General features: G+C 37.5%; 1 protein-coding gene across 1 annotated transcript in view; it reads right to left on the bottom strand.

Moving 5' to 3' along the window:
* The window catches only part of LOC109097612 (cadherin-2), a 46,061-nt gene extending 29,456 nt beyond the window's left edge, over positions 1–16,605 (bottom strand). The window contains exons 1-2 of the mRNA XM_019111240.2: positions 16,338–16,605; positions 13,223–13,331 (exon numbers count right to left, since the gene is read on the bottom strand). Coding sequence (XP_018966785.2) covers positions 13,223–13,331; positions 16,338–16,385 — 157 coding nt within the window. The 5' untranslated portion in view covers positions 16,386–16,605. The remainder of the gene's footprint in view (positions 1–13,222; positions 13,332–16,337) is intronic.
* Between the last annotated feature and the right edge of the window lie 8,005 nt (positions 16,606–24,610).

The raw sequence follows: 24,610 nt of genomic DNA, 5'->3' as shown, positions 1-24,610 counted from the left end.
GTTTGAATGCATGGTAAGCCACAGGAATCATTAATTGGAGGTTGATGGAGGGAGGAGGGGATTATAGAGGCTTCAGATTATGTGTGTGTGAGTGATTGAAGACTCCCTCGGGTCAGTAACGCTGACCACTGTAATCGCTCTTCATTGTGTGACTGACAGGAAATAACAAACAGCAAATAATTGCAAACATCTGCACTTCCTCTCGCAGTGCTGAACGCAGATGATACTGTAATTTACCAAGATTGCTCAACAAACCCAACTCTGTTTTGAGTTTTTGAAACAGCACTGTGTGTTAATTTATCTGACTGCCTGTGGTAGTACACCTTGCTAAAAACAGTCACTTTAATCTATGACAGATTTTATAATCTTCCTCTTCTAAAAAAACATCCCAGTATTTGTGTATGTACCTCTGTGCCGTGCGTGTTTTCACGACTTCTTTTAATCCGTATTTAGAAAGCACAGATTGAAAAAGCAAACTGCAAACAAACGAAGACAAAAGCAGGATTAGACTTCCTCAAATCTTGAGTTCCTGGGAAAACAATAGTGATTTGAGCTCAAGCCCTGATTAAATTTATAGTGCGTGTGTAGCATGTGTGTTGGCATCCCGGCGTTATTTGTTTAAAAGGTTCTTCCTCTTTGATCTCTTCATCTGACACACAGAAGCCGAGGATGAGGGTGATAAAACCTCCTGTGTCAATAAAGGTACGTTCACACAGACAAAAGCAAAAAGACAAACTGTAACACAAAACCGGAAAACATTGTTGTGTAGAATCACGGTAAACCCTAAGGGAACAATATTTGCGTATGAGAAAATCTGCATAGCATCTCCGATGAGGGCCAAATACGATGCAAACAAAATTGTGAACGAACCACGTTTGCGATTTTGCACACTCGGATGTGGTGAGGGTTGAAGTATTGATTTTTTGGCAAGCAGAAATCCATAACCTCCTGTTCATAACAGATGCCCATTAGATCCTGCAGTTCAGAGAGAAACATCCATATAAGAAGATAACAGAGCCAAAATGTTTTTGAACAGGGTGTGCGAGGAAGTGAAGTACCCGTCCTCAGGTGTGTTAATGATACAGGCAGACTGTGTGAAACGTGACTCCAGCGAGCCTACAGAGGTTTCAAATACGCTTGTGCACACACATACAGCGCAAAATGAGCAATGGAGGATCGTCTTTCATTATCGACGCTCCTCTGTGAGACACTCGATACCTTTTTAAAGGCAAAGGGAGGGTGTATGCCTACTACAAATGCTAAAAGCAAATCAAATCCCATGCAGAAAGGAGTTCAAAAGTAATGCATGTGCCTGAGGTGTTGTTTCTAATACTAGGTCAGAACTACATAACCCATAGTGCATCAGGATAGCAGACTGGAGTGTAATGAGATTTGTACAGGCACTGACCCAGATAACCAAGCCCCCAATGGAGAAGTCTGTGTGAGCGTGAACGCATTTCGATTTGCCTTTACGAGTTGTCTGGAATAAAGTTACATGCTTTTCTTTTAGCGGACTTTAACGCATCCTCTGTTAGCAGAAGAACGAACGCATTTGATGTCTGTTAGCATAAGTGTGTCAGCTTCTGTGTGTGAATGGTGACAGCTGGAGAGACAGTGGGATATAGTGTTGCGGACAAGGGCGGACTTAGTACTTTGATATGTGTGCGAGTGCTGGGAGGTGTGTGTGTGTGTGTGAGGATTATCGCCAACCGAGCAGAAGAAAAATAAGCAAGAGATATATTTCACAATTCTCAAATTACATAACTATGTGCAGATGTAACACGCAGCTAAAACTATCAAACATCCCTCCTGGACAAGCATACGCTTTTGATTTGTAGTGGACGTCAAAGATTCCTCCGGCTGTGCGGTCACATTTGCGCCTGGCTAGTTTTCTGTTGACTCAGGAACAATAGTCCCTGCTCAACCGAGCTCAGTCAAATGGGACGAATTAGGCCAGGTTGCCTAGCGCCATGCTGGTCGCCCCTGACAACCCCAAGGCCTCCAGCTTGGGAGCAAAAGGGAAGGGTTTTTGCAAAGGGCGGAATAGTGTTTCATTCAGCCGCATGCTCTCACAAAACACCTCCCCCCAGGCTCGTAAAACAATGCCGGCCATGTCAAATCAATCGGCAACGCCCAAGGACATCAATATGTGGCCAATAAATCTCGCTCGAGGGAAGCCCACATTCTCACCTCTCTGGCCATATGGGAAACATTGTAATAATGCATCCGCAACGCTCGGCCAGCACAGATATGTGAGTTTACATTGCAGCACATGGGCGGCGCCGTATTAACCGTATCATTCACACAGGTATTGTGAAAATAAAAGACGGAAAGATGATAGCGGAATAAAAGTGGGGCTCAGAAAAGGGGCCACGGAGAACGTAACAAAAGACACAAAAGCTTGTGTCCTTTGAGAAATGGCTGAGTGTAAAAACTGCGAGAGCGTACACTAGTAAACGATGCTTCAAAGGAAAGGCTGAGACAATACAACACAAAGACAAGAATATCAGGATGAGACAGCCGGGGAGAGTGAGAAAAGAGAGAGAGAGAGAAACGGAGGGAGACAGACCGAGATGATGTCAGCGCTGTAAGTTTTCAGATGGCCCCTCAGAGGAAAGCTGAATCAAGGTCCAAGCTGTTCTTTTTCAGACAGTGAAAGTGAATGGTGATTTATAATGCCAAAAACCATAACAGTAAGGCTATCTAAGTCTTATTTTGAGAAATTCTGTAATAAACAGAACCGAATTCACTGAAAATCTTCCCCTTCACTGAAGCTCACAAAAGTCAGGTCACTTGCGGCCATCTTAGAAACCCCAACAATATTGGGTATTAACAGATAAACAGGAAATACATAAATGTAGGGAAAATGTAGAACATGTATAAATGAAGTACAAAAAATAGGCGATCAAATAAAACTTCAAGCAATAAACAAAACAGGAAGAAAACAGAATATTAGGGATTATTAAAAATAGGAGCAAAACAGAACAAATAATAAGGGTGATTTTTTTTTTAAATATTAGCAAAATACACAATTAATCAATAGAATTTAGTATAATAAATAAAGCCATGAGAAAAACATGGCATAGTTTGTTTTCTAACTATTTGCATCTATCTGATTTTAATTAAATAATTTCCAAAATTCATTTTATTCAAACTGTATGAAATTTACTGATAATAAATGCAAAAGTGTTACTGTGTATGTAAAAACACATGCACTTTTTAGTACTATTGAAATCAAACCTGTTTCTTACCTGTGTTATGACTGACAAATATGAATCAGTTCTTATATGTTTGTTCATGTTAAAACTGTGTAATCCATTGTAATCCAATTTGATATGCAATTCAAAAATGTCAGTCTTAAGTTCAGGCCAAAATATGGCAACATGCACCTTTTATTTATTTATTTTTTATTTTTTTGTGCTTTTTGATGTTTAACATTAAAAACCACCATCCACTGTCAAGAGCTGCTTGTCCATTCTGCTTAACATCTCCTTTTGTGTTTCACTTAAGAAAGAAAATAACACTGGTTTGGCTGTCACCAGACTAAGTAAATTATTTTTTGGGTGAACTACTGCTTTATGCTGGAGAACAGAAGTCACATGAGCTGGTCCAATTATCACCTCCTGCACCCGCTAACTCCTGCGCCAGCTATGTCTTTTCTCATTAAACACCAGAGAAATCATTTTTAATCGCCATTCCTTCCTCCCCTGTTGTGTGTGTGTGCGTTTAAAAAAGCGGACCCATATCGGGCACAGCTGCGATCCATTGTCCTGTATTAAGGTCATGCTAGCTTTACCCTGATCCAAATATATCCCTCCATCTTACGGGAAAACGCAAGAATTCCACTTCACACTCTCTCCCCTCGCTTAGCTGCTGACACACCTAAATTGGTGAGCGAGCTGATAGCAGAAGCAGAGGTGTGAGGAGAAGGGGAATGAGAGGACGAGTGTAATAATGAGGGGATGAGAGCATTCGTTTGAAGTGAAGATGGACACATGCCAGTCCAGCTGTCCCCACTATGATGAAGGCTATCCTAACTCCTGTAAAAACACATACACACACACACACTTAGACGGAGGGGGAAAAATTACGATAACTTCTGTGATGAAGGATATACTAACTATCCTGATTGTCGGGGGCTTGAGGGTAGGGGGTACTTGCAGCTGTCAACCAGTGGGCTCTGATGGCATACATCCATATATATACACACACACATGCATATGTGCAAACGGAAATCCAGTGTTGTTGTCAAATGCCATTAGGACAGGATTAACCCGTCGTTCACCATTATTGAATAAATGGCGTGAATAGCTCGCACACTCATGCACAATAACGTCTACGGCTGTAACCCTTTATGGATGAAGATTAGAATAACTCAAATACTGCTCAGATTAGGGGTGAGGGGGAGGGTGTTTTGGACGGGTGGCGAGACGGAGACGGGATAACGTCTGCAGGGTTCACTGGAATGTGTGTGAATTTGAAGTGCGTCGACTTGCATTCTTCACGTCTGCGGTAGCCGTATGCGCCACAAGTCAAGGTAACATAAACACTAATAAAGCATTAAAGGAGCTCCTGCCAGGCATTTTAAACCATCCAACAAACACACACACACACACACAACTGTACGCTAAGAGTGTGTGTCCCATATCTTCCCTCTGCAGTATGGGAGAAGGAGAGATTTGGCAGAGCATGAAATAGACCACAGCCATAGGAGCGGATCTATACACACACACACACACACACACACACACACACACACACACACAAACAGACACACACACACAAACAGACACTGGGAGAAAAGCATCGCTCTTTTCAGTGGGCTGTTTTAGCACTGTGGTGTTTTGTTTATGAGTACTATGAATCATTGGGTTGGTATTGATGACATCATAATTGGCCTTGCCATGTAATTGCGACACTCTAACAGGATTCAGGAGTGATTCATACATTCACAGCCACCATCTAAAATCAACAAGAAACACAGTAAATCCAGTCATTTGTTTCTGTCCATTTTTGTCCTGTCTAAACAGTTTTCTTTTATGTAATGTGAAACACACACACACACACACACACACACACACATAAACTAGTTAACTAGATAAAAATATTTAAAACTTGGTTAAATAGTTATTCATATATTATTTGTTATATACATATTATTTAGTAATTATTCATAAATTCACAACCTCATCTAGTTTTTTATTTTATTTTATTGTCTCATCACTCAAATCATATTATTATTATTATTATTATTATTATATCATATTCTATGCATATTATTATTACATGAAAAAAATATGTTGTATACATATATAAAACTAATACAAATATAATTCTTCTTCTTCTTAATAATAATAATAATAATATAGAAAAAAAACTAGATGAACTAGTCCTCACTAACTGACTAGTTGGTTCTTGGACTAGTTGACCATCTTGTTTTAAACCTTGACTGTGCTCTGCATTCCACTCCAGCATTTGGATCAAACCTTCATATCTCTCAATCATCCTCTCCCCTGAAAGCCCCTGCCTTGGCCTGATGATTGAAACCAGACTTCAGTGTAGTTCAGCCACCCCCGCATTCTCCCAGCGCTCCAGCACCCAGTCACCTCGGCATGCACCCAACCGCAAACTCCAGGCATGTGGAGGTCAGCGGCGCTGACCAGTGTATGTGTGTGTGGGAGAGATCGTGAGCAGTGGGCTTCTGAACCATGGGCTCTGTTTAGCAGCGGTCAGTCAACGATGACACATTGTGGTCCGGACCCACAAAAACAGCCTTTTACAGCCAGTGCTGCATAAATACGAACTCAAACACGCTCAGAAAAAGCGAGAGTCGCGATCCGATGGAGATCTCTTAGGCTCACCGCGTAACCACACTATGATTAGCATAAATGCCATATAATTACCCGTTTCCTGCAGTTAAACACCATTACTGCATAAATGATGTCAATGCCTTCTGTTCAACAATCAATAATCCTCTGAGTATGAAAACTCAAACCACACCCAAGTTCCCTCTTTTTCTCCTCTGTTTCTCTCTCTCCACCCCTCCTCTCCCCTCGATCCAATATGGTCAGCACAGTGGGAAGGAACTCCATCATTACTAAGGAAACTAGGGCATCCCGTATGAACTTGCGTAGTCGTTTTAAAAGCATGTGTGTTAGTGCTTGTGTATGCGTGTGAGAAATAAAGTCAAGAGCAAAATTAGAGACAACAGAGTTTTTGGGTCACCTGACCTCTGACAACAAAAAGCCTGAGAGAATGAAATCAGCCAGTTGCCATGACACCAAAGCACCCAATAATAATCCCCCAACAGTCAAAAGGGCCTTACGTGTGCATGTGAGAGACAGATAGAAAAGGACAGAATGACTTGATGTTGTTTGCTTACCGTTCCAACACCCTCAAGTAGCCTTAAAAAAAAAAGACTCAACAACAAAGACGGCCCCGAGCCCAGTGGGAGAGTCTCGGGCCAGTTAACAGGACAGTCACTTGCTCTATTGGCCCACTGTTGCACTGTCACTACATATTATATTAGTTATTTGTTGTTATGCCTTTTGTGTGTGTGTGTGTGTGTGAGATGTACTGAGCATTGTTGAACTCTGCTGATTTTAATGTCAACTTTTTTATTATTTCATTTAAAATATTACATTTAATTATATTAATATAAAAAGAATTGTATATACAGTTTTTATTATTTAAATAAAATGCATTTTATTTATAAATATTTACATTAATATATTCATATATTTTATATTAATATTTTTCTAACACGTTTAAATATGTCACCAAGTTAATGCTATGGCTTGTGGTAGTCTTACACAAGTTAGAATGGGCTAAAAATGATAAACAAATCAGTTTTCCATTTTTTATTAACTATATTGTTAAATTAAATAAAGATTTTTTTTATTAAATATGTTATATGTAATAAACATAATATTAAAATATGATATATTTATATTTCATATTCATATTTTATAGTTTATTTATATTTAATTGTAAGAAATTATATTTAAGATAAATATATTAAAATATTTAATTTTTACATTTATATTTTATATCATATTTTATAGTACATTCACATTTAATTATAAGAAATTGTATATTTTACATTTTCTTAAATATGTAGGCAGGTAATGCTACGACTCTTGACAACATTTTCCATGTTTTTAAAATTATTTGATTAAAAATTGTAAATATAAAAATTAAACTATATATATATATATATATATATATATATATATATATATATATATATATATATATATATATATATTTATATGTACTACATTTGTTGCCCATAATCTAAATTATATAATATTTTATATTATATAATTTTTTTTCCTTAAAATACATTTATTTTACTATTTTTTAATACTGCTGTTTTAAAAAATGCTAAAAACAGAAAACTTATTTTATGGTGGGGCCTGCGAAAAAATGTTGGCAGGCCGAGTGCAAATCTGATCTACTGGCCAGACTTGGTCATGAGAAAAAATCCTTATTGTTGATCCCTGCTTAAGCTTTGCCAAAACTACAATCCAGCACCATGAGCAGCCAGTGATGACCATCAAACACAGCTTCGTGTCATTCTTTACTCTTTGAAAACACAGCTTACATGTTAGAGCAAAGCAATTCTCTAAAAATATCTGTGGAAAGGGTTGATGTCACCCTGGATGGGCTCCACGCCTCCCCCCGCGACACCAAACCTTGAGACCAGCTGACTAAAGAAACATTGTGGTGCTGTAACTGAGATTTTTACAGTAATTTAATGCAACATTAACAGGTGTACATACCCACAGACGCTAATGAGAGCACACTAGATCTCGAGGTCCACAGTAATCCTAATATGTCTGGTACAGACCACTCGAATTTATATTGAACTATGACATCCAAAGATCTATTTTTCTGTACTTCCCAGGTTTACTACCCAAGGAATAATCCTTTCTTTCTTCTCTCTTTCTTTCATTTCTCACATGCCTCAGCTCTCTCACATATGCATGCTCTGATCAAGACTCTTAGGGTCTTTGTTTTGCCAGATTGATTTAGGCTAATAAAGTCCATGTGGCCAAATCAGGGAGAGAGAGTAGTGGTCGACCGATATATCGCCAAGGCCGATATATCGGCCAATTTTTGCCATTTTGCAAATATCGGCACTAGCCGATAAGTTGTTCTGCTTGGCTGATGTGTTTGAGGTTTATTTTGACAGCGCTGAGAAAGGCAGCGCCTGAGTGCACACAGCTCACATTCTCCCTCTTGTTCGCTTTTGTCGTTAACAGTTCTGTCTAATACAGATAGAAGTCTGTCTAATAATCAGATAGAACGGTTAGGAATTAATTGAAGGAATTAATGTATACAGAAAGTATTACAATGATTTCTTTTATATTATTAGTAATAGAAAGGCAAACATTATAATATTTTCTCGTTTGCCGTCATCATTAAGCAAATACGCATTTAAATCATTTAAACAAATCTTTGAATGGCCAATGAACATTTAATTGAACAAACCTTGCAAACATAGTGGAATCCAGTTGTGAGATCTTGTGAAGTGTGCACTTTTATCCAGCATGATCGCGTGTTCTCTGTGTGACGGTCGGTCTGTGTGAATTGAATGCTTTAAACTTTAGATTTCAAATTATGCTGCGCTTTATGCATTTGCCCACTGTCATATTCATGTCATTTTCTCTGTGTGCTGTATGTAAAATGAGTGTTACCCAGGCTTTATTTGAAGAATATGATTCCCAGTGCACACAAACTTCCCAGAATACAGAGTGCCCTGTTGGTTAAAGTGTTTACTTCCTTTTTAATTATATTTTTATTAAATATCTATTTATTTATTTGTGAAAAATACTTTTGTATTAAAAGTAACTTTGTACATAAAGTAGTTTATTTTTATTTAACACATTTATTTTTTAATCCATTGTCAAATGATTTCAAATTTCTTACATATTAATAATAATAATAATAATAATAATAATAATAATAATAATAATAATAATAATAATATAATAATAAAAATAATAATTATATATATATATATATATATATATATATATATATATATATATATATATATATCGGCTATCGGCTCACCTACTTTCCAAGATATCGGCACCGGCTGTCAAAAAACCAATATCGGTCGACCACTAAGAGAGAGAGAACGATTGTCAAGCCCAGTGGTTTGACTGTATGCGGATCACAGCTGACACTTTACAGAGGTCACATTTTACCCTCATCCGGTCTACTTTACCTCTTTAACACAGACTACCTCTCCACACGCCAATTTATTAAGCATGTCCCGCCCTCCTGTTGCATTTAAAGAATTGTGAAGATGGTTTGTTAAAGGGACAGCTCACACAAAAATGAAAACTGTCCTAAATCAATATGACTTTATGGCTTTCATTCTGTTGTCTTTTTGACAATATATTCTTTTGTGTTCCACAGGAAAATGGACAGCATTGACTTTCAATGTATCGGGAAAAAAATAAAAAACTTTTTATCTAAACATTTTCTTTTGTGTTCCACAGGAAAAGAAAGTCACAGGAGTTTGGAACAACATGAGGGTGAGTAAATGGTTTCATTTTTAATTTTTGGGTGAAGTATAGTTTTAAATGAAGACCGAAAGCAGAGTCGTTGGCGATGTGATCTTCAAAACCTATGACAGCAAAGGCCAAACTGGGTGACTCGCTCTGTCACTCAAGTAAACGGGCAAATTAGGACTGAACTGAACTCTGTGACTCAAATTTTGATGGTGAACTAAGCAGAGAACAATCCACTCCTGCAAAGCTTCCTCTCACCCGGGTTTTTATGTTTCTTTTTTGGTTAATTAAAAATGTCAGCGCATTATCACATGTAAACGGACACAACAAAGGATTACAGTGCCTGAACAAATAAGACAATAGCATGCTTGGTAATCTTTAGACAGCTCATTAGGTACTTCATATTAAATTTAAAAACACTGAAGGGACAAAGCACCAGGAGTGCGTGCCCACCCCCCAAATCTACCTCTTTCTTTCTCTCAGTGTTTTTTTTTTTTTCACTCGCTCCCCTTGCTCTCTGCATTCCCGTAACCGTTCTTTAATTCCACCTCAGTCAGCCCATTGAAGGGCAGTGACCCGCATGCTGATGACCTTACAGCCGTGTTCCGATTGGTCAATCTCAGTGACCAACAGCCCTCACATGGGCCAGACAAAAAAGCCACTCTGTCTCCGTCACTCTCTTCCCCCCTCTGTGTTGACTCATTATTGTTTTTCGGCTCTTTAACTTGTTCACAAAAACAGCCAGAGTTGAAAGTTGGATTTCGTTCGCGCTGATCGGAAGCGATCAAAAACAAACACCACCTTCTGGCACGGTGCGATGCGTGCAATACGGCAATCACCTCTCACCTACTGCATCTACCTCTGATCATTTGCTCTCTCTTTTTTTCAAGCAGATCAAACGAGGTAAAAAACAGGTTCCTGTGAACACAAGGAGGACACAGAGAGAGAGAAATCTGTGGAGTGCAAATTCTCAGTGGTTAAAAGAGGCTTGAGTAAGGTATTTCATGGGGAAAAAAGTTACAAAATGTCTCCTCTAGTAAAACAAGTTTGTCCTCAAACTTCAAAGCAATATCTCTGTTCAGAATAGATGAGAGAATTATATGAGGAAAATAAAAACAGATGAAAGCTGGAGAAGAGGATTAGGATAAAAAAATCGTTCACTGGCATGTAGGGCTTTCCATACCATGAATATTCATGATATGTTTCAGATGGTTTTGCTGACAATATAAAACCAAGCAACTTGGATAACACAATGATTTAAACATGCATTTTATTTGGCCATTAGGTTTCTGAAAAAGGACGTGACACTAATTTCTTGATATGAATGTCTCAGATTTAAACTTTAAAGACAGTCATTTGTTTGACTTCACTCACATTAGGTCAAAAGGGTCAGTATGAAATTAAGAAACTTTTATTCATCAAGGACACAATAAAACTATTGCAAATGTTTATATTTCAAATGAATTACCATTTATCAAAAAAATCCTGAAAAAAAATCTAAATTTCCACAACAACTGTTTTCATCAATATTAATAATAACAACAAAAAAAAAAACATTTTATGACCAAAGAAACAAAATGAGCATATTAGAATGATTTCTTAAGGATCATGTGCTGAAAATTCAGCTTTGCAGTAACAGGTATAAATGAAAATGGAAAATATATGAAGTAGAAAACAGTTATTTAAAATTATTACTGTTTTCTGATTAAAATAAATGCAGCCTTGGTGATCATAAGAGGCCCAAACTTTTGAATGGCAGTGCATTCAAAAAATAGAATAAAATAAAAACTTTTTTACATAATTTTATATAATTACATGTAAATTTTGCTGTAGACTACTATATTTGTATATTTAAGAAATAAGATGAAAAAAACAAGCTTTGATCTTTAATTTTGTTAAACTAAATGTTTACTATATTTTATTTCTTACATTACACATTTTAAATCTACTTAGCAAACAATGGCTATTGTAAATTGACACGTACAAATATCGAAATATAATAACAGCCAAAAAAAAAAAAACTTTTACTTTGTATATACATCTTCCAGACCCACAGGAAGCAAATTAAAATCCTTTGGAGCAGCAAAGCCTGCATAAACACATTCTTTGGTTAGGAATCACCAAGTGGGCTCAGTGAGACAGCACTAACTGTACATTCCTCTGTCCCACTAAAAAAAGAAAAGGAGGGACAGAGGGGGAGAGAGAGTGAAAGAGAGGCTGCAGGGGAGAAGAGAAAGTCTTCATCCCTAAGTCATTTGCCTAAAAAGGATGCGATGAATGAATGTCAGAGACACAAAACATCCACCTCATGTTTAACAAGAGACTCCTCAGTCAGGAGGGGGAGATGGAGAAAGAGTGAAGGGGGAGGGAGGATGATGATGGGAAGCACATTCTTATGTCCTTTGGCAAAAGGCACTGTGCGGAACAGAGTTCACATTGACTTGCTAACCATACAGGCTGAAATGGTAATGAAACGAGAGCCGCTTTTGTGTTTGTGTGCCCAATGCAATACAGCTCACCTTTCCACTGAAAAGGACATAAGAAGTGAATCAGTGAGTCAACTGTGAGATCAAATGACTGGACCGGTCTTTGTTAGCGCGATACAACTCGGCTATCAGCAGTTCCTGACCCACACACACACACAAACACACACTCACTTGGGAAATTCCTATCAGGGTGTGATATGTCGACTCTTAGTGTTAAATTTAAAGCAAGTGTTCTCACTTTTATTGTAACTATCACAGGTGTGTGTGCGTGTGTTTGTGTCCCACAGTTCACAAATAGACCTCAAGAGCCACAAAGCTACAGCTTGCGACCGTCTGTTCGTATTCCACGACTCACTCTTCCTCAGTAATCCATGAATAAGTCAACGATATGGAAATGTAAAAATATGTAGCTTGTTAGAAGTCGAGTAACACTTTTAGACAAGAAAAAGAATAACTCCAAGGTTCTCTGGGACAAAAATATTTTGCTTAGTGACGCACAACCAAAAAAAATTCCACTGAAACAGCAAAAAAAGCAGTTTTGGTTTCAGTCTAAATAGTTTTTGAGGGGTTGAAATCATTGACTGAAACAATGATGTTTAATCATCACTAATTTAGCTATAACATTTCGACTGAATCACAAGCCATGGGTGTATCTACTGGAAATGTAAAACACATAGTTATGCTCTTTTAACAGTGTTGTAATTAGACTTGATGCCTGGATGTTATAAGGCCTCCAAAGTTTACAACCGCAGCACAAATATGGCCCCTGCCAGACTGACTGAATGTACTGAGATGGCTGACAGGGATCTGTGCCATCGACTGACTGTATGGATACGGGCTGGTCTAATCAATGCTATTGATCACAACAAGGGGTTTCAAGCACGGTGGGGGAGGGCAATTCAGCCCCCCAAATATTTTACACTGTGACCCTTCAAAACACAGTCCACCAAAACACTGAGCTGTTCTCTCACACACATATCCCCCTTTATAAACACCCCCTGCTAAAGCAACCCTAACACTTAACCCCCTCCCCCCATCTTGTTCTTTCACATACACACATAAAGCCCACCCTTCCCCCATCCTCCCTTCTCTCTCTCTTTTTCTTCCCAACAGAATCAGGGTGGAAACCGAAGCCTGGCGAGTGAGCGCTTTGTCGCACCAGTTCACTTGGCGTTTATTAGGAGAATAAATGCAAACATCTCTGTTTACCTTTGAGCAGAACTTGTCCCTCGGTGATGACGTCGGCGGTCATGACGTTGTACTCGTTCTCTGTGAAACCCGGCTGACATGGCATCGCTCCCGTGCCCTGGACCGCCACCTGCCAAAAACACAAAAGCACCAGACAAATTAATCCCCCGATTAATGGTGATTAATAAACAGCACGGGCCAACCTACACCACAGCATGAGCCAAATATCCAGCATCCCTAGAGGAATCGATGGACATAACGATCACGCTCTTTCACCATAAACAGAGGAAATGAGGCAGAACTCTGCTCAAGAAGAGCACCGTGATGAGCCTTTCCAGAGCCGCTGAGTCCATTGATCACGCTCCAAATGAACTCTTTGAATTACCAATGCTATTGTATTTTTCACCGATTACTCGCTAATTTGCAGCAGATCAGCGAAATTAAATAAGGCTCATTGCATGACGATTTACTGCGTTGCTCTATTTCTCCTTATTCAAGGAGAGCGAGGGGTTTCTCTTTCACCTCCTCCCCCTCCGGCACTAGGGCATCTGTTATTTTGAGGTAGGTGTAATTAGACTGATGAGGTCAGGAGGGCGAGACGTTAGAAAAGCAGAGCTGACCAGGCTACGCACACTCTACCTTGAATGGCATGGTCTGGTGGAGCACTTATCACATAAAAACACAAACGCACACTCACGCAGCTGGTGAAAGCACTCTGGCGACAAGTCACAAACCCTCCTTTATGGTTTACGCTTAAAACAGGCACACACACCTAGCATTTAACGCTCAGGACAAAGCCTCATTCATTCTTGAATCTTGACTTGTCTCATTAGAAAAATAAACAACCAGCTTTGAATCATTCAATCTTAATAGCATGAACAGCATCTGATATGACACCCAAAGTCAGGATCTCAGTGAAGGCAAATAGGTGAATTTGGTTTTTAAAAGAGGCTTGGGAAGATCAAAGGTGACGTCCACTGTGAAACAGCCTCTTTGTGTTGGAATAAGATCAGAGGCTTGAAGAAGACGGCTGGCTGAGTTTGTTAATGGCCCCATAGTCAATTTATCAAACATGTTAATTACTTGTTAGCTCAGTGGATGCTGACTTAATGTCCTACACACAACGACCCATCCAGCATTTGCTTGTGTGCTAACAAAGATCATCATCAACCATGAGCTGATCAGGTTTTTGATGTCGTCATCTCCAGCTGCCTTGCTGATGATATATCTGCAGAACGCCTGTATAAAGTTGGCACTACAGGGGTGTGTTTGAAAATTTGACTTTAAACTGTCCTGTCAGCAATTGCTTAGCAATATGCTGCCTCTGCACATCCACACAGAGCGAATGATTCTAGATGGAGCTGCACCAGCGGCCCTGCTGACATGAAGAATCAGAGGCAGAAAGAGGCAGCAGACGCTATAAAGCCAACGGTGATTGAATAAAGACACTGTCACTATGGCTTTATAGTGCCTGAGATAAATTACAATGAGATTTGTGTTTAGAAGTTACAATTAAACCTATTTAAAAACGTGCATTGACTATTTTTCGCTAACAGGTCACTTCAAATAATCTTAAAAAAAAAAAAAAAAAAGATTATTTTACATCATCACTAATTACGTCATCACGTGGCTCTTAATTGACATTACGGTGTTGTATATTACATGCCCTAAACATTAGTATTAATTACGTTTTTACTAATACGTCTGTTTATTATAATTACACGTGTTTCAGTTCAGGTTGTTGCAGTGCTGATGTAGTTAAGATAAAAATCATTCGTATCTCTTGGATGAAAACGTTTTTGTTTAAAACAATGTTATTTTTTAAACAACTGCGAATTGTAGCCTATGTGAACTGTTCTTCAATCTAGTGTTAAACATATTTCCAGGGCGCTTAATTTTTGAAAGGCTCATTACGAATCGGACGATTCTCGGTTCAGTAAACCAGTGAGTTGCTGGCTCGACAACAGCTCAGCCCAATTCGCTCGCAGAACCGGTTCAAATGATTCACTGGAAAGATTCGACTCAACATAATGACTCGTTCACCAATCGGACATCGCTATCAAACAGCAGCGGGTTTTTAAACATGTGGAACCTTTATAACACACACAAACAGTTGTAAAATGCGACATTAATGTTACACTTTAAAAACATGCCGCAATGAGACATTTACGAGGCCAGGACTGCAACTTCTACTTACTGCAGACCACAAATACAATAAAAAAACATTAAACCCCGGGGCAAATGGCCGATGGCCAAATGTTAACTTTATTGTCATGCAGACTTCACACGTTTGCTTCCATCATAACATTACAATTTGCTCGCAATTCCTCATCTGAGCATGACTGCTCCCTGCGTTCAAATCTTAATTCTGCTGGACTCCCCATTTTCAGAAATTCAGAGGGCAGCAGACCCGAAACCTGACAGCACGATTCATTTCTCCGATCGCTGATTCGGGTCAGAGTGATTTGTCATATTTGGGTTACGCACAGAGCCGTTGTTCACCGTGAGATTTCTCATTTGCACTTCTAAAAGAGACAGAGTCAGCGGAAGAGGACACCTCAACGGGCTGTTCATTAACTGATTATTGTTACATTTGTTTCATCAGTCGGAAAGGGACCATTGTGACCTAATCACCTCCCCGAGGGCAACTTTTCCATCTCGTGCCAAAATAAGCGCGAGCGCGTTTGAAAACCCGCATTCATCTGCGACTGGCTCCGGTTCAGCACGGGACGGTTTAAACGGGGCTGCCAGTACAATCTAACGGCTACACAAACACAAAACCATCGCACACTGAGTCTACACCTCCTGTGAACAATTCTGAAGCAAGAATAATACAAAGAAAGACTCTGTAGAATTGCATAGGAAGCAAATTAGATGCGACATGAAGTCTTTAACCCTTCGAGACAAACCGAAAATCCCGTAATACTGAATTTGATCTAGGCACTATCGCCCTATTCAAATATGCTACCACTAAGCAAAATCGTTTATTTGTATTGTGACTAATAAACGCACACAAATAATTCCTCCGCAGTTTACAAACACCGCAGAGTATAAATAACAGCAAATACGCCAAAGCCCAAACATAAAGCAGCGCTCGTGCCCGCGCGCACATCGCTTTTCGGACTCTCAATTTTACCTGCAGAGCGGCGAGAAGCCCCAGCATCACGCCTCCCGAACGGTACATCGTTTAAATTCCGTCCTTTGTAAAGAAATCGATAGAGTTGGCCGTTTTCCGCTGCGTTATAATGTTCCGTAATGTAGCGGCGGCATGTAGCGACTGAATCGTTCCTCCGTCTCTCTCTGGCACTGATCCGTGCTGTTCTCGGTCTGGTACTGAGGCTCCGCTCGCTCGCGCAGTTCAACAGCAGAGCAGCGCTCTCAGCGGCGCCCTCTAGCAGCGCAAAGTGGTCCCACAGTGGGGCTTCTTTCCTTATGTCACCCCTTTCAGCCTCCGGAAGTCACAGCGAAGAAGACAAGACCCCTCCTTCTTCACTACAACAAAGGGAAGATCTTCTTTCTTTAACCCATCCAACCCCTTAATGCCCGCTAATCGGCAAGAGGGACTGAGAATACTCGAATTTAAAGTGCATGTCTCATGCTGGTGGCCTACTTTAAAAATCTTGTGATAGTAATTCAAAAAGTATTGTCGACGACCTCATGCGAGGAATGATGCGCAGTCAGCGGGTTGTTATTGCAAAATAAACCTATGGGTGATCTGGACCCTCAAGAAGTTCATCTACTAAAAAATAAATAAATATATGCACCTGAAATTGGAGTTCAAATTATTTTATTATGTGAGGTGAAACTGAGAAGTGTTAAAACAAATTCACAAATTGTTGGGAGATTTGTTGGGAGTTTATTTTGCCTTACAGGGATATTTTAAGACGTATGGACATGAAACAGCATTTGCAGTAACACATACACTTAAAAAAAATTATATATTTATATATATATATATATATATATATATATATATATATATATATATATATATATATATATATATATATATATATTTCAGCAATGAAATAAAGGTTTCAAAAAGAGGTTTTCACAGTGATGCCATAGAAGAACCTTTTTTGGTCCCACAAAGAACATTTTAGTGAACAGTGTGAATAACATTTTAATAATAACCTGTCTCTATGATAAAGATCCTTATGTGGAATGAGAAGTTTGCTTGGATGTTAAAGTTTCTTCATGGAACCATCAATGCCAATAAACAAACTGTATTTTTAAGAGTGTAGAATAACCATTTTTTGGGTTCCACACTCTTAAAAAGAAACGTTATAAATAGGGTTTTTATATTTACTTTTACTTTTAGTTAATTATTATTATTATTATTATTATTATTATTATTATTTTGTTTTTTTATTTAATTTTATTTTTATGAATTTTTGGGTTCCCCAAAGAACCTTTCAGTGAACAGTTCTTAAAAGTGTGAAGAACATTTGAAAAAAAAAAAAAAAAAAAAAAAAAAAAAAAATCCACTATAAGAACCTTTTGTAAAATGGAAACCATAGATGCCAAAAAAGAACCTTTATTTTAAGAGTGTACAATGGAAAGTTTCCACGTATGCTAAAGGTTCTTTATGGAACCATCAACAGCAAGAACCTTTATTTATACATTAGTTTTCAAGATGAATGGTCAGAATCAGAATCAAGTATTCCAGCAATCTCTGTAATAAATTCAGATAAAGTAATTCAATATAGGCCAATTTGGTTTTAGTTACGCCAAAAATCTCATGAGTATCAGATGGGGAAAATCATGCTTGTCTTCTGCTGTGAATCTTAAACAGTGTGAATTGACAATGTTAATGGATTATATGACAGTGCTGAAACTTGATTAGAGAATTTGCTCAGGTGATGTCTAGTTCCACTGCTGTCTTGTGGGCATGACTGCGTCTCTCGTTGTGACAGGCAGGGACAGGGATGGGGAAACTGGCACTTGGAGTGCCTGTGACAGCAGCGAATGTCTACGGAGCAGATGTCCTGCGCACTCTGAGAGAGTCTCCGGTCATCAGCGTGCACCACCATCTGCTCATCATTACCGGCCCGGGCCGAAACACACAAACACACACGAACTGGAGACGCCGGTCTGTCTGAGTGACGTCAGAGAGGTTGGCGTTGACAGAAAGCGAGAAAGATAAGCGATAAAGAGGGAAGAACAAAGGGGAACCTGTAGTCCTACCATACATTTTAAAAGGGTATTCAACAAAAATTATAATTGCACCATTTGCTCATTCAAAACCCACATTAATTGATTTCTTCTGTGGAACAGGTTGAATTTTTAAAGAATAATCACATAATTTCAGTCAGGTTCTCACACAAAGCTAAGACCTTTATTACACTTTTGTTGTTGTTGCTGTTATTTTAGATATTGCCAGTCCCAATTCTTATTTAATTTCATTATGAAAAAGTGAGGATATTCACCTAAAAATTTGCCTTTGGGGTTCCACTGAAGAAAGAAAGAAATACAGGTTTAGAAGCATGAGGTTGAGTAAATGATGACAAAACTTTCAAAAAGTGTATTCACAAAGTCTATCTTTGTACATTGGTGTTACCTGGGAATTTCATCACATTCATATGTTTGATTGGTATTGTCTTTAGCAGTGTTATTTTTCTCTGAATTTATTTTTGACTGGTATACTAACAGAACTGGACGAGTGATATCTTGTGTTCTCTATAAGAGGCTTAAAGAAGATTTTAAAGTTACCTGGACTGCAAACCAAAATTAGCTGTAATATCATCTTCCTTCCATCTCATTAAGGAAACTGAAACTGCTTTGTGAACCCTTATTACATTCTATCAGCTCATTGCCTGATGCAAATTTATTCTGAAAAGTTAATAGAGAAGTGCTACCTTGCAGGATTAGGCACAATTCAGAATGTAAGAACTGGCCCCCATTCATATAATGAGTGTGAATTTGAATTTAATTGGTTTCATTCCACAGGATGTCGAATTGTAATTTGAATGGGAGTAACAAGAAGAGGAATTTTCTTTGTTGTTATTTGAAGGAATTCAATACAGTCACAAAACAAATGCATTCATGCTCAATTTTACGGATAAAGCAACTATGTTTCCTGATATGTAGATATTTTTTTTCTTTTTTAAATTCATTTCTTTAAATTATAGTTAATACTGGCAAAACGATTAAGATTTGAAAGATTTGAATTATATCATACAGCACCTAAATGTAGACATTTTTTAAGAAACTTAACTCATAACTCAAATACTGATATTAAATGATATAAAATATATTTTTATTATTTATTTTGAATACAATTATTCCACCATTATTATATAAAATGATCTTATTATAAAATAATGTAAATTTAGCGCAATTAATACAAATAAATATATACAAATACACATTTATATACAAGGAATATTAAACATTAGTTGTTAATATCATTTAATACAGTATTTCTAAAAATACCTCATAAAACCTAAACCTATACCTGTAGCAGTTGAATAGAGAATAATTTTTATTCCTTTCAGTGTTATTTTAGATACTATTGAAGTTTTTTTTATTAATAATTGTAATAAAAATGTTATTTCTATAATTTCTGTTTTAATTTTAATTTTAGTTATTTTTAGTAATTTTTGTTGTTTTTTAGAATTTTAAGACATTTTTAAAAGCCTATATTAATTAATTTTTATTTCAGTTTAGTCTGTTTATTTTAGTATACATGAAAATAAACTAAATAAAATGCTAAATGTTGCTGAAATAAAAATAAAATATTACGTTTATTTTGGTTAACATTTATTTTATTTCATGTTTTGTTTATGGTTTTAATTTTAGTTAAATATAATATCCTTGATTTAATTTTAATTTTACTTCTTTAAACTCAAACTGCAATTCTGCACCCTGTTTGTCACCTCATTTCAAATTGAGGAAGTGAATTTGGAATTTAACAGACATACTAAAATTCAATTCTACAATCTTGTGCCTTACTTGATCGTTATAGTAATAGCAATTCATTGAGGTTGAAATGTTTATTGGCCCATTATGTACAACTAATAATAGCGACTACTTAATAGTCACACGTATTTAGCTGCTTAATGAATAATTTGGGAACAAATGACCAGTGTTGTCCTTTCAAAATCCAAATGTAGACGCAGTCCACTACTCCTGCAATGCTAAAAGCATTATGGTCATGGTAAAAGCATTAGCATTATAGCTAACTAGCCATCACTCCTCTTGGGAGGCTGGCCCTCACTTGAGCTTCAGACTCCCTACAGACTCCAGAAATAATTTGTTTTCCTCCAAACTACATTTTCCATGCCCTGAACCATATTTCAACCAGACCATGTTTTTCGTACCCTGGCGTCCCTTTGAGTCCTGAGTTATGCTGAATTGCAGCATCTGCTATATCAATAAAGTGAAATTGTGCAAATATTATGCTGTCCCATACGGATATATGGAGAATTATTATCTAGTCTTCACATGAGTTAGAAATATTTAGAATCCATGCATTAATGATGCAGGAGACATGCCGGAAACTGTAGCTCATTATTAATTTACTTCACGGTGATTGGCTTTTGAATGGGGACGTAGAGTCTCATTGGTCCGCTGAGAGATGGATATGGATGTATTAGAGTACTTTAACAGTTATTAGGGCCAAAGGTTGAGCTGAGAGTGTTTTTGTGTGTATCGTAAGAGCTTATACGAGATCCTTTTCACTAGTTTAATGTCTCATAGAGGACAGTCTTAAAGATATAGTCATCATTTTCTGTCATCATTTACCATTCCAAACAGTGGCGAATGCAGTACTATGAGCACTCCAGCTGACCTGAGGAATGTTTTCTTTGTCAATATTTCAACAGTTATTATGTGTGTCCCATATTTTTGTCAACTGAACAGGTGATGCCATTTATTTGTGAATGAATCATTCTTTTGACTTGGTTCTTTCTTTTCAGTGAATTGTTCAAACAGTTTTACACAAGGGTGAATCGATTCACATTTGTTCGGACCACTCTCTCACTGACACATCTGATGCGGTTCATCAGTTCCTAAAACAGTATCAGGATACTTAAAAACTGAGAGAGATCTGGAGAAATTTAATATTTTGTCACTTGCTCACCAATGGATTCACCTGTGCAGTGAATGGGTGCCATCAGAATGAGAGTCCAACAGCAGCATCTTCTCAATAATCCACAAGTAATCAACATAATTCCAGTCCATCAATTAACAGCTTGTGAAATGGAAAGCTGCATGTTTGTGATAAACAAGTTCATTAATAAGACATTTTATCTTCAGTCTATAATCCAAAATAACACTTCCTCCAGTTCATCCCCTGTTATCCTCTCACATCAAAATTCACTGGTTTATAGAAGTTTTGGACTGTTTTCACTTATTAATGACTGAGACAAGATGACATTTTCACTGGAGAAAGCAACATTATGGATAGTGGACATTAGATAGACAAAAGACATTAATTGATGGACTGTGGTGTGGATTACTTGTGGATTATTGAGATGTGTTTATCAGCTGTTTGGACTCTCATTCTGACGGCACCCATTCACTGGATCAACTGGTGAACAAGTGATGTAATGCTAAATCTCTCTTCCGATGAAGACACAAACTCATCTTGGATGGCCTGAGGAGATATTTTAAAGAATGTTTGTGTCCCACAATGAAAGTCACTGGGGTCCAAAAAACAAAGACATAGATGTGCATAAATGATGATGACACCATTTTTTATTTATTTATTTTCTTTGTATCTATCCATTTAAGACTTAATGCGATTAAAGGATCAGTTCACCCAAAAATGAAAATTAGCCCATAAATTACTCACGCTCAAATCATCCTAGGACTTTATTCTTTCAGACGAATCTAGTTGGAGTTATATTAAAAACTGTCTTTGACATTTTCTTTGTTGCAGTGCATCAGTCCAAAAGAAGTGAAATAAAAAGCACCCATCCATTAAAAAATATTGTCTCACATGGCTCTGGTGGGTGAACAAAGGCCTCATATCAATCAATGCATTTTTGTAAGAAAAATATCCATATTCAAAATGTAATAATCACTTAATGTAGCATGTGCTGACAGTTGTACACAGAACGTCATGCAAAATTCCGGGAGCATGATCGCAAGCGAATCGTGCCCACAGCTAAAGTTTAGCTGCTAAACTGTGAACACTAGGTGGATACGTTAGCCGAGTGCTAACGTGACTAACTGATTAAACAATACAGTTTGTAAACCAAAATATGTCTACTGTAATGTTTGAAGAACGACAGACAAAAGACGCTTGGTCTTAACTTTTAATCAGAACGCAGAACAGTTGTATTACAGGAGCACCAGCCGAAATCACTCATCTCTCCCGCATTAACCCTGTAACTGCCAGTGCAGCACAATAAACAGCAGTTTCGCAATTATTATAAAGTCTGTGTGCTACACTACATTCTTTATTAATAAACAAAGTAATTAGAACAACGTCAGTATACAATAATCGACATATTCCTAGGTTCACTGCAAATTTTTAGAACTACTTAAGTAAGACAGTAATATCGTGCTTTACCTGGAAACCTAAAGCTGCACTAGGTATACATCACATATTGGCACAAAAAAATTATATTTTGAGCACTCAATTGAAAATGTACACCTAACGTATCAATCGTACTACTTACAGGTCGTGGTTCAGAGAGCTTGTTAGTCCAAATTAAGAAGATTAGAAGCCAAAGAAGATAAAAGCCCAGATTAGAGAAGCAGTTCTTGATAAAATGACAAGCACACAACAAAAGGCTCGAATTGTATTTCTGTGGTATCATTGAACACCTCGTCTTCTCAACATGATGTAAACGCACTAATAGCAAAAGTGTTTGTGGGCAGATCAGACTCTGTTCGTATTTCGCGGGCAGGCGGGGATTATGCAAATGTGTTACCCGTGAGGTAACAGGCAAAAGAGTCGAAAATATAACGACTCGTTAGGCCATTCAGAACCGACCCTCTCTTTTGAGAGACAATATCTTTATTTATCATGCACTTTTTTGATTAACAACTTTGCAGATTGTTTTCATTTAAGGATAGCTACGTTATAAACTGCAAAAGAGAGATTTTTCAAAAACCCATCCGACCTGCTCTTTAAAGTGATTACTGCAATTTTAATATGGTTATTTCTCTTACAAAAATGCATCGATTCGCTACAGGAGGACTTTGTTCACCCCCCGGAGCTGTGTGAGACACTTTTTAATCAACAATGGGTGCTTTTTATTTCACTTCTTTTGGACTGATGCACTGCAACACCCGCTGAGTGCCATGAAACAGCTTCAAAGCAGATCAAAGACAATTTTTAATATAACTCCGATTGGATTCGTCTGAAAGAAGAAAGTCATATATACCTAGGATGACTTGAGGGTGAGTAATTTATGGGCTAATTTTCATTTTTGGGTGAACTAACCCTTAAAGGCTACATATGGTCAATGACTTCAGTTTCGTTCTCTTTCTTTCTTTTTCTGTAGTGATTTTTCCCTGAGGGAGGTAAGTTATGAGTAAGCTCTGATCTCCTACTTATCTCATTAGCATGCCACTGTGTGTTTTCTAGTGAGTTTGAGAGGCTCTGCATGTTCAGTATGTGTGTGTGTGTGCATTGAGCCAAGTGGGGTCACATTCTTGTAAAATTCACTACAGTGTGTCTAATAGTCTACATTCTAAATCCAGTTCTTCCCATTTTCCATCCAAGCGTCTCTTCTTTTTACTTTTCATGGTTTCCCCCAGCTTACTTTTGAGTTTCACCTTTGGCCTCGAAGTACTAAAAAACCTGGAAAAGACAATCCAGTTTGAAAGGCTTCACAACAATCTCCTAAAAGTCAGTCTAAAGAAAGTATCAAACTATATTGACTGTAAAAAACAACGATGGCACTGCATGAACAGTTTTGATCTAAATGTCAAGTGTCTCTGTCACAGAGGTTTATATGTATTTATATGTATGAGTGAGCTGCAGAAATGCACTTGCATTCAATGCTCCGCTCTTCATAACCATGCTCATATGACAAGCTCACAATTAAGTAAAATCTGCATATTAATATTTTTACACATAAATCATTATTCATCAATAGCTTTATAAAAAAATGTGTTTTAAATGTATGACAACATTTAAAACCATCCTGAAACCTCATACACCATTTTTAAAATTACATACACACTACTAGTTTGGATTTTTTTTTTTTTTTTTTATGTTTTTAAAATAAGTTTTATATGCTAACCAAGGCTGCATTCATTTGATTAAAAATTTAGCAAAAGATTAACATTGTGAAAAATTATTATTAGAACATCATTTTAATATATTTTAAAATGTAATTTATTTGATGGCAAAGCTGAATTTTCAGCTGTCATAACTCCAGTTTTCGGCAACACATGAGCCTTCAGAAATAATATGCAGATATTGTAAAGATGAATTGCACCAATTGA

This window comes from Cyprinus carpio, chromosome A20 (genome assembly GCF_018340385.1).
Source record: "Cyprinus carpio isolate SPL01 chromosome A20, ASM1834038v1, whole genome shotgun sequence".
Taxonomy (NCBI): Eukaryota; Metazoa; Chordata; class Actinopteri; order Cypriniformes; family Cyprinidae; genus Cyprinus; species Cyprinus carpio.
This window is presented reverse-complemented; position numbering and strand designations above follow the sequence as displayed.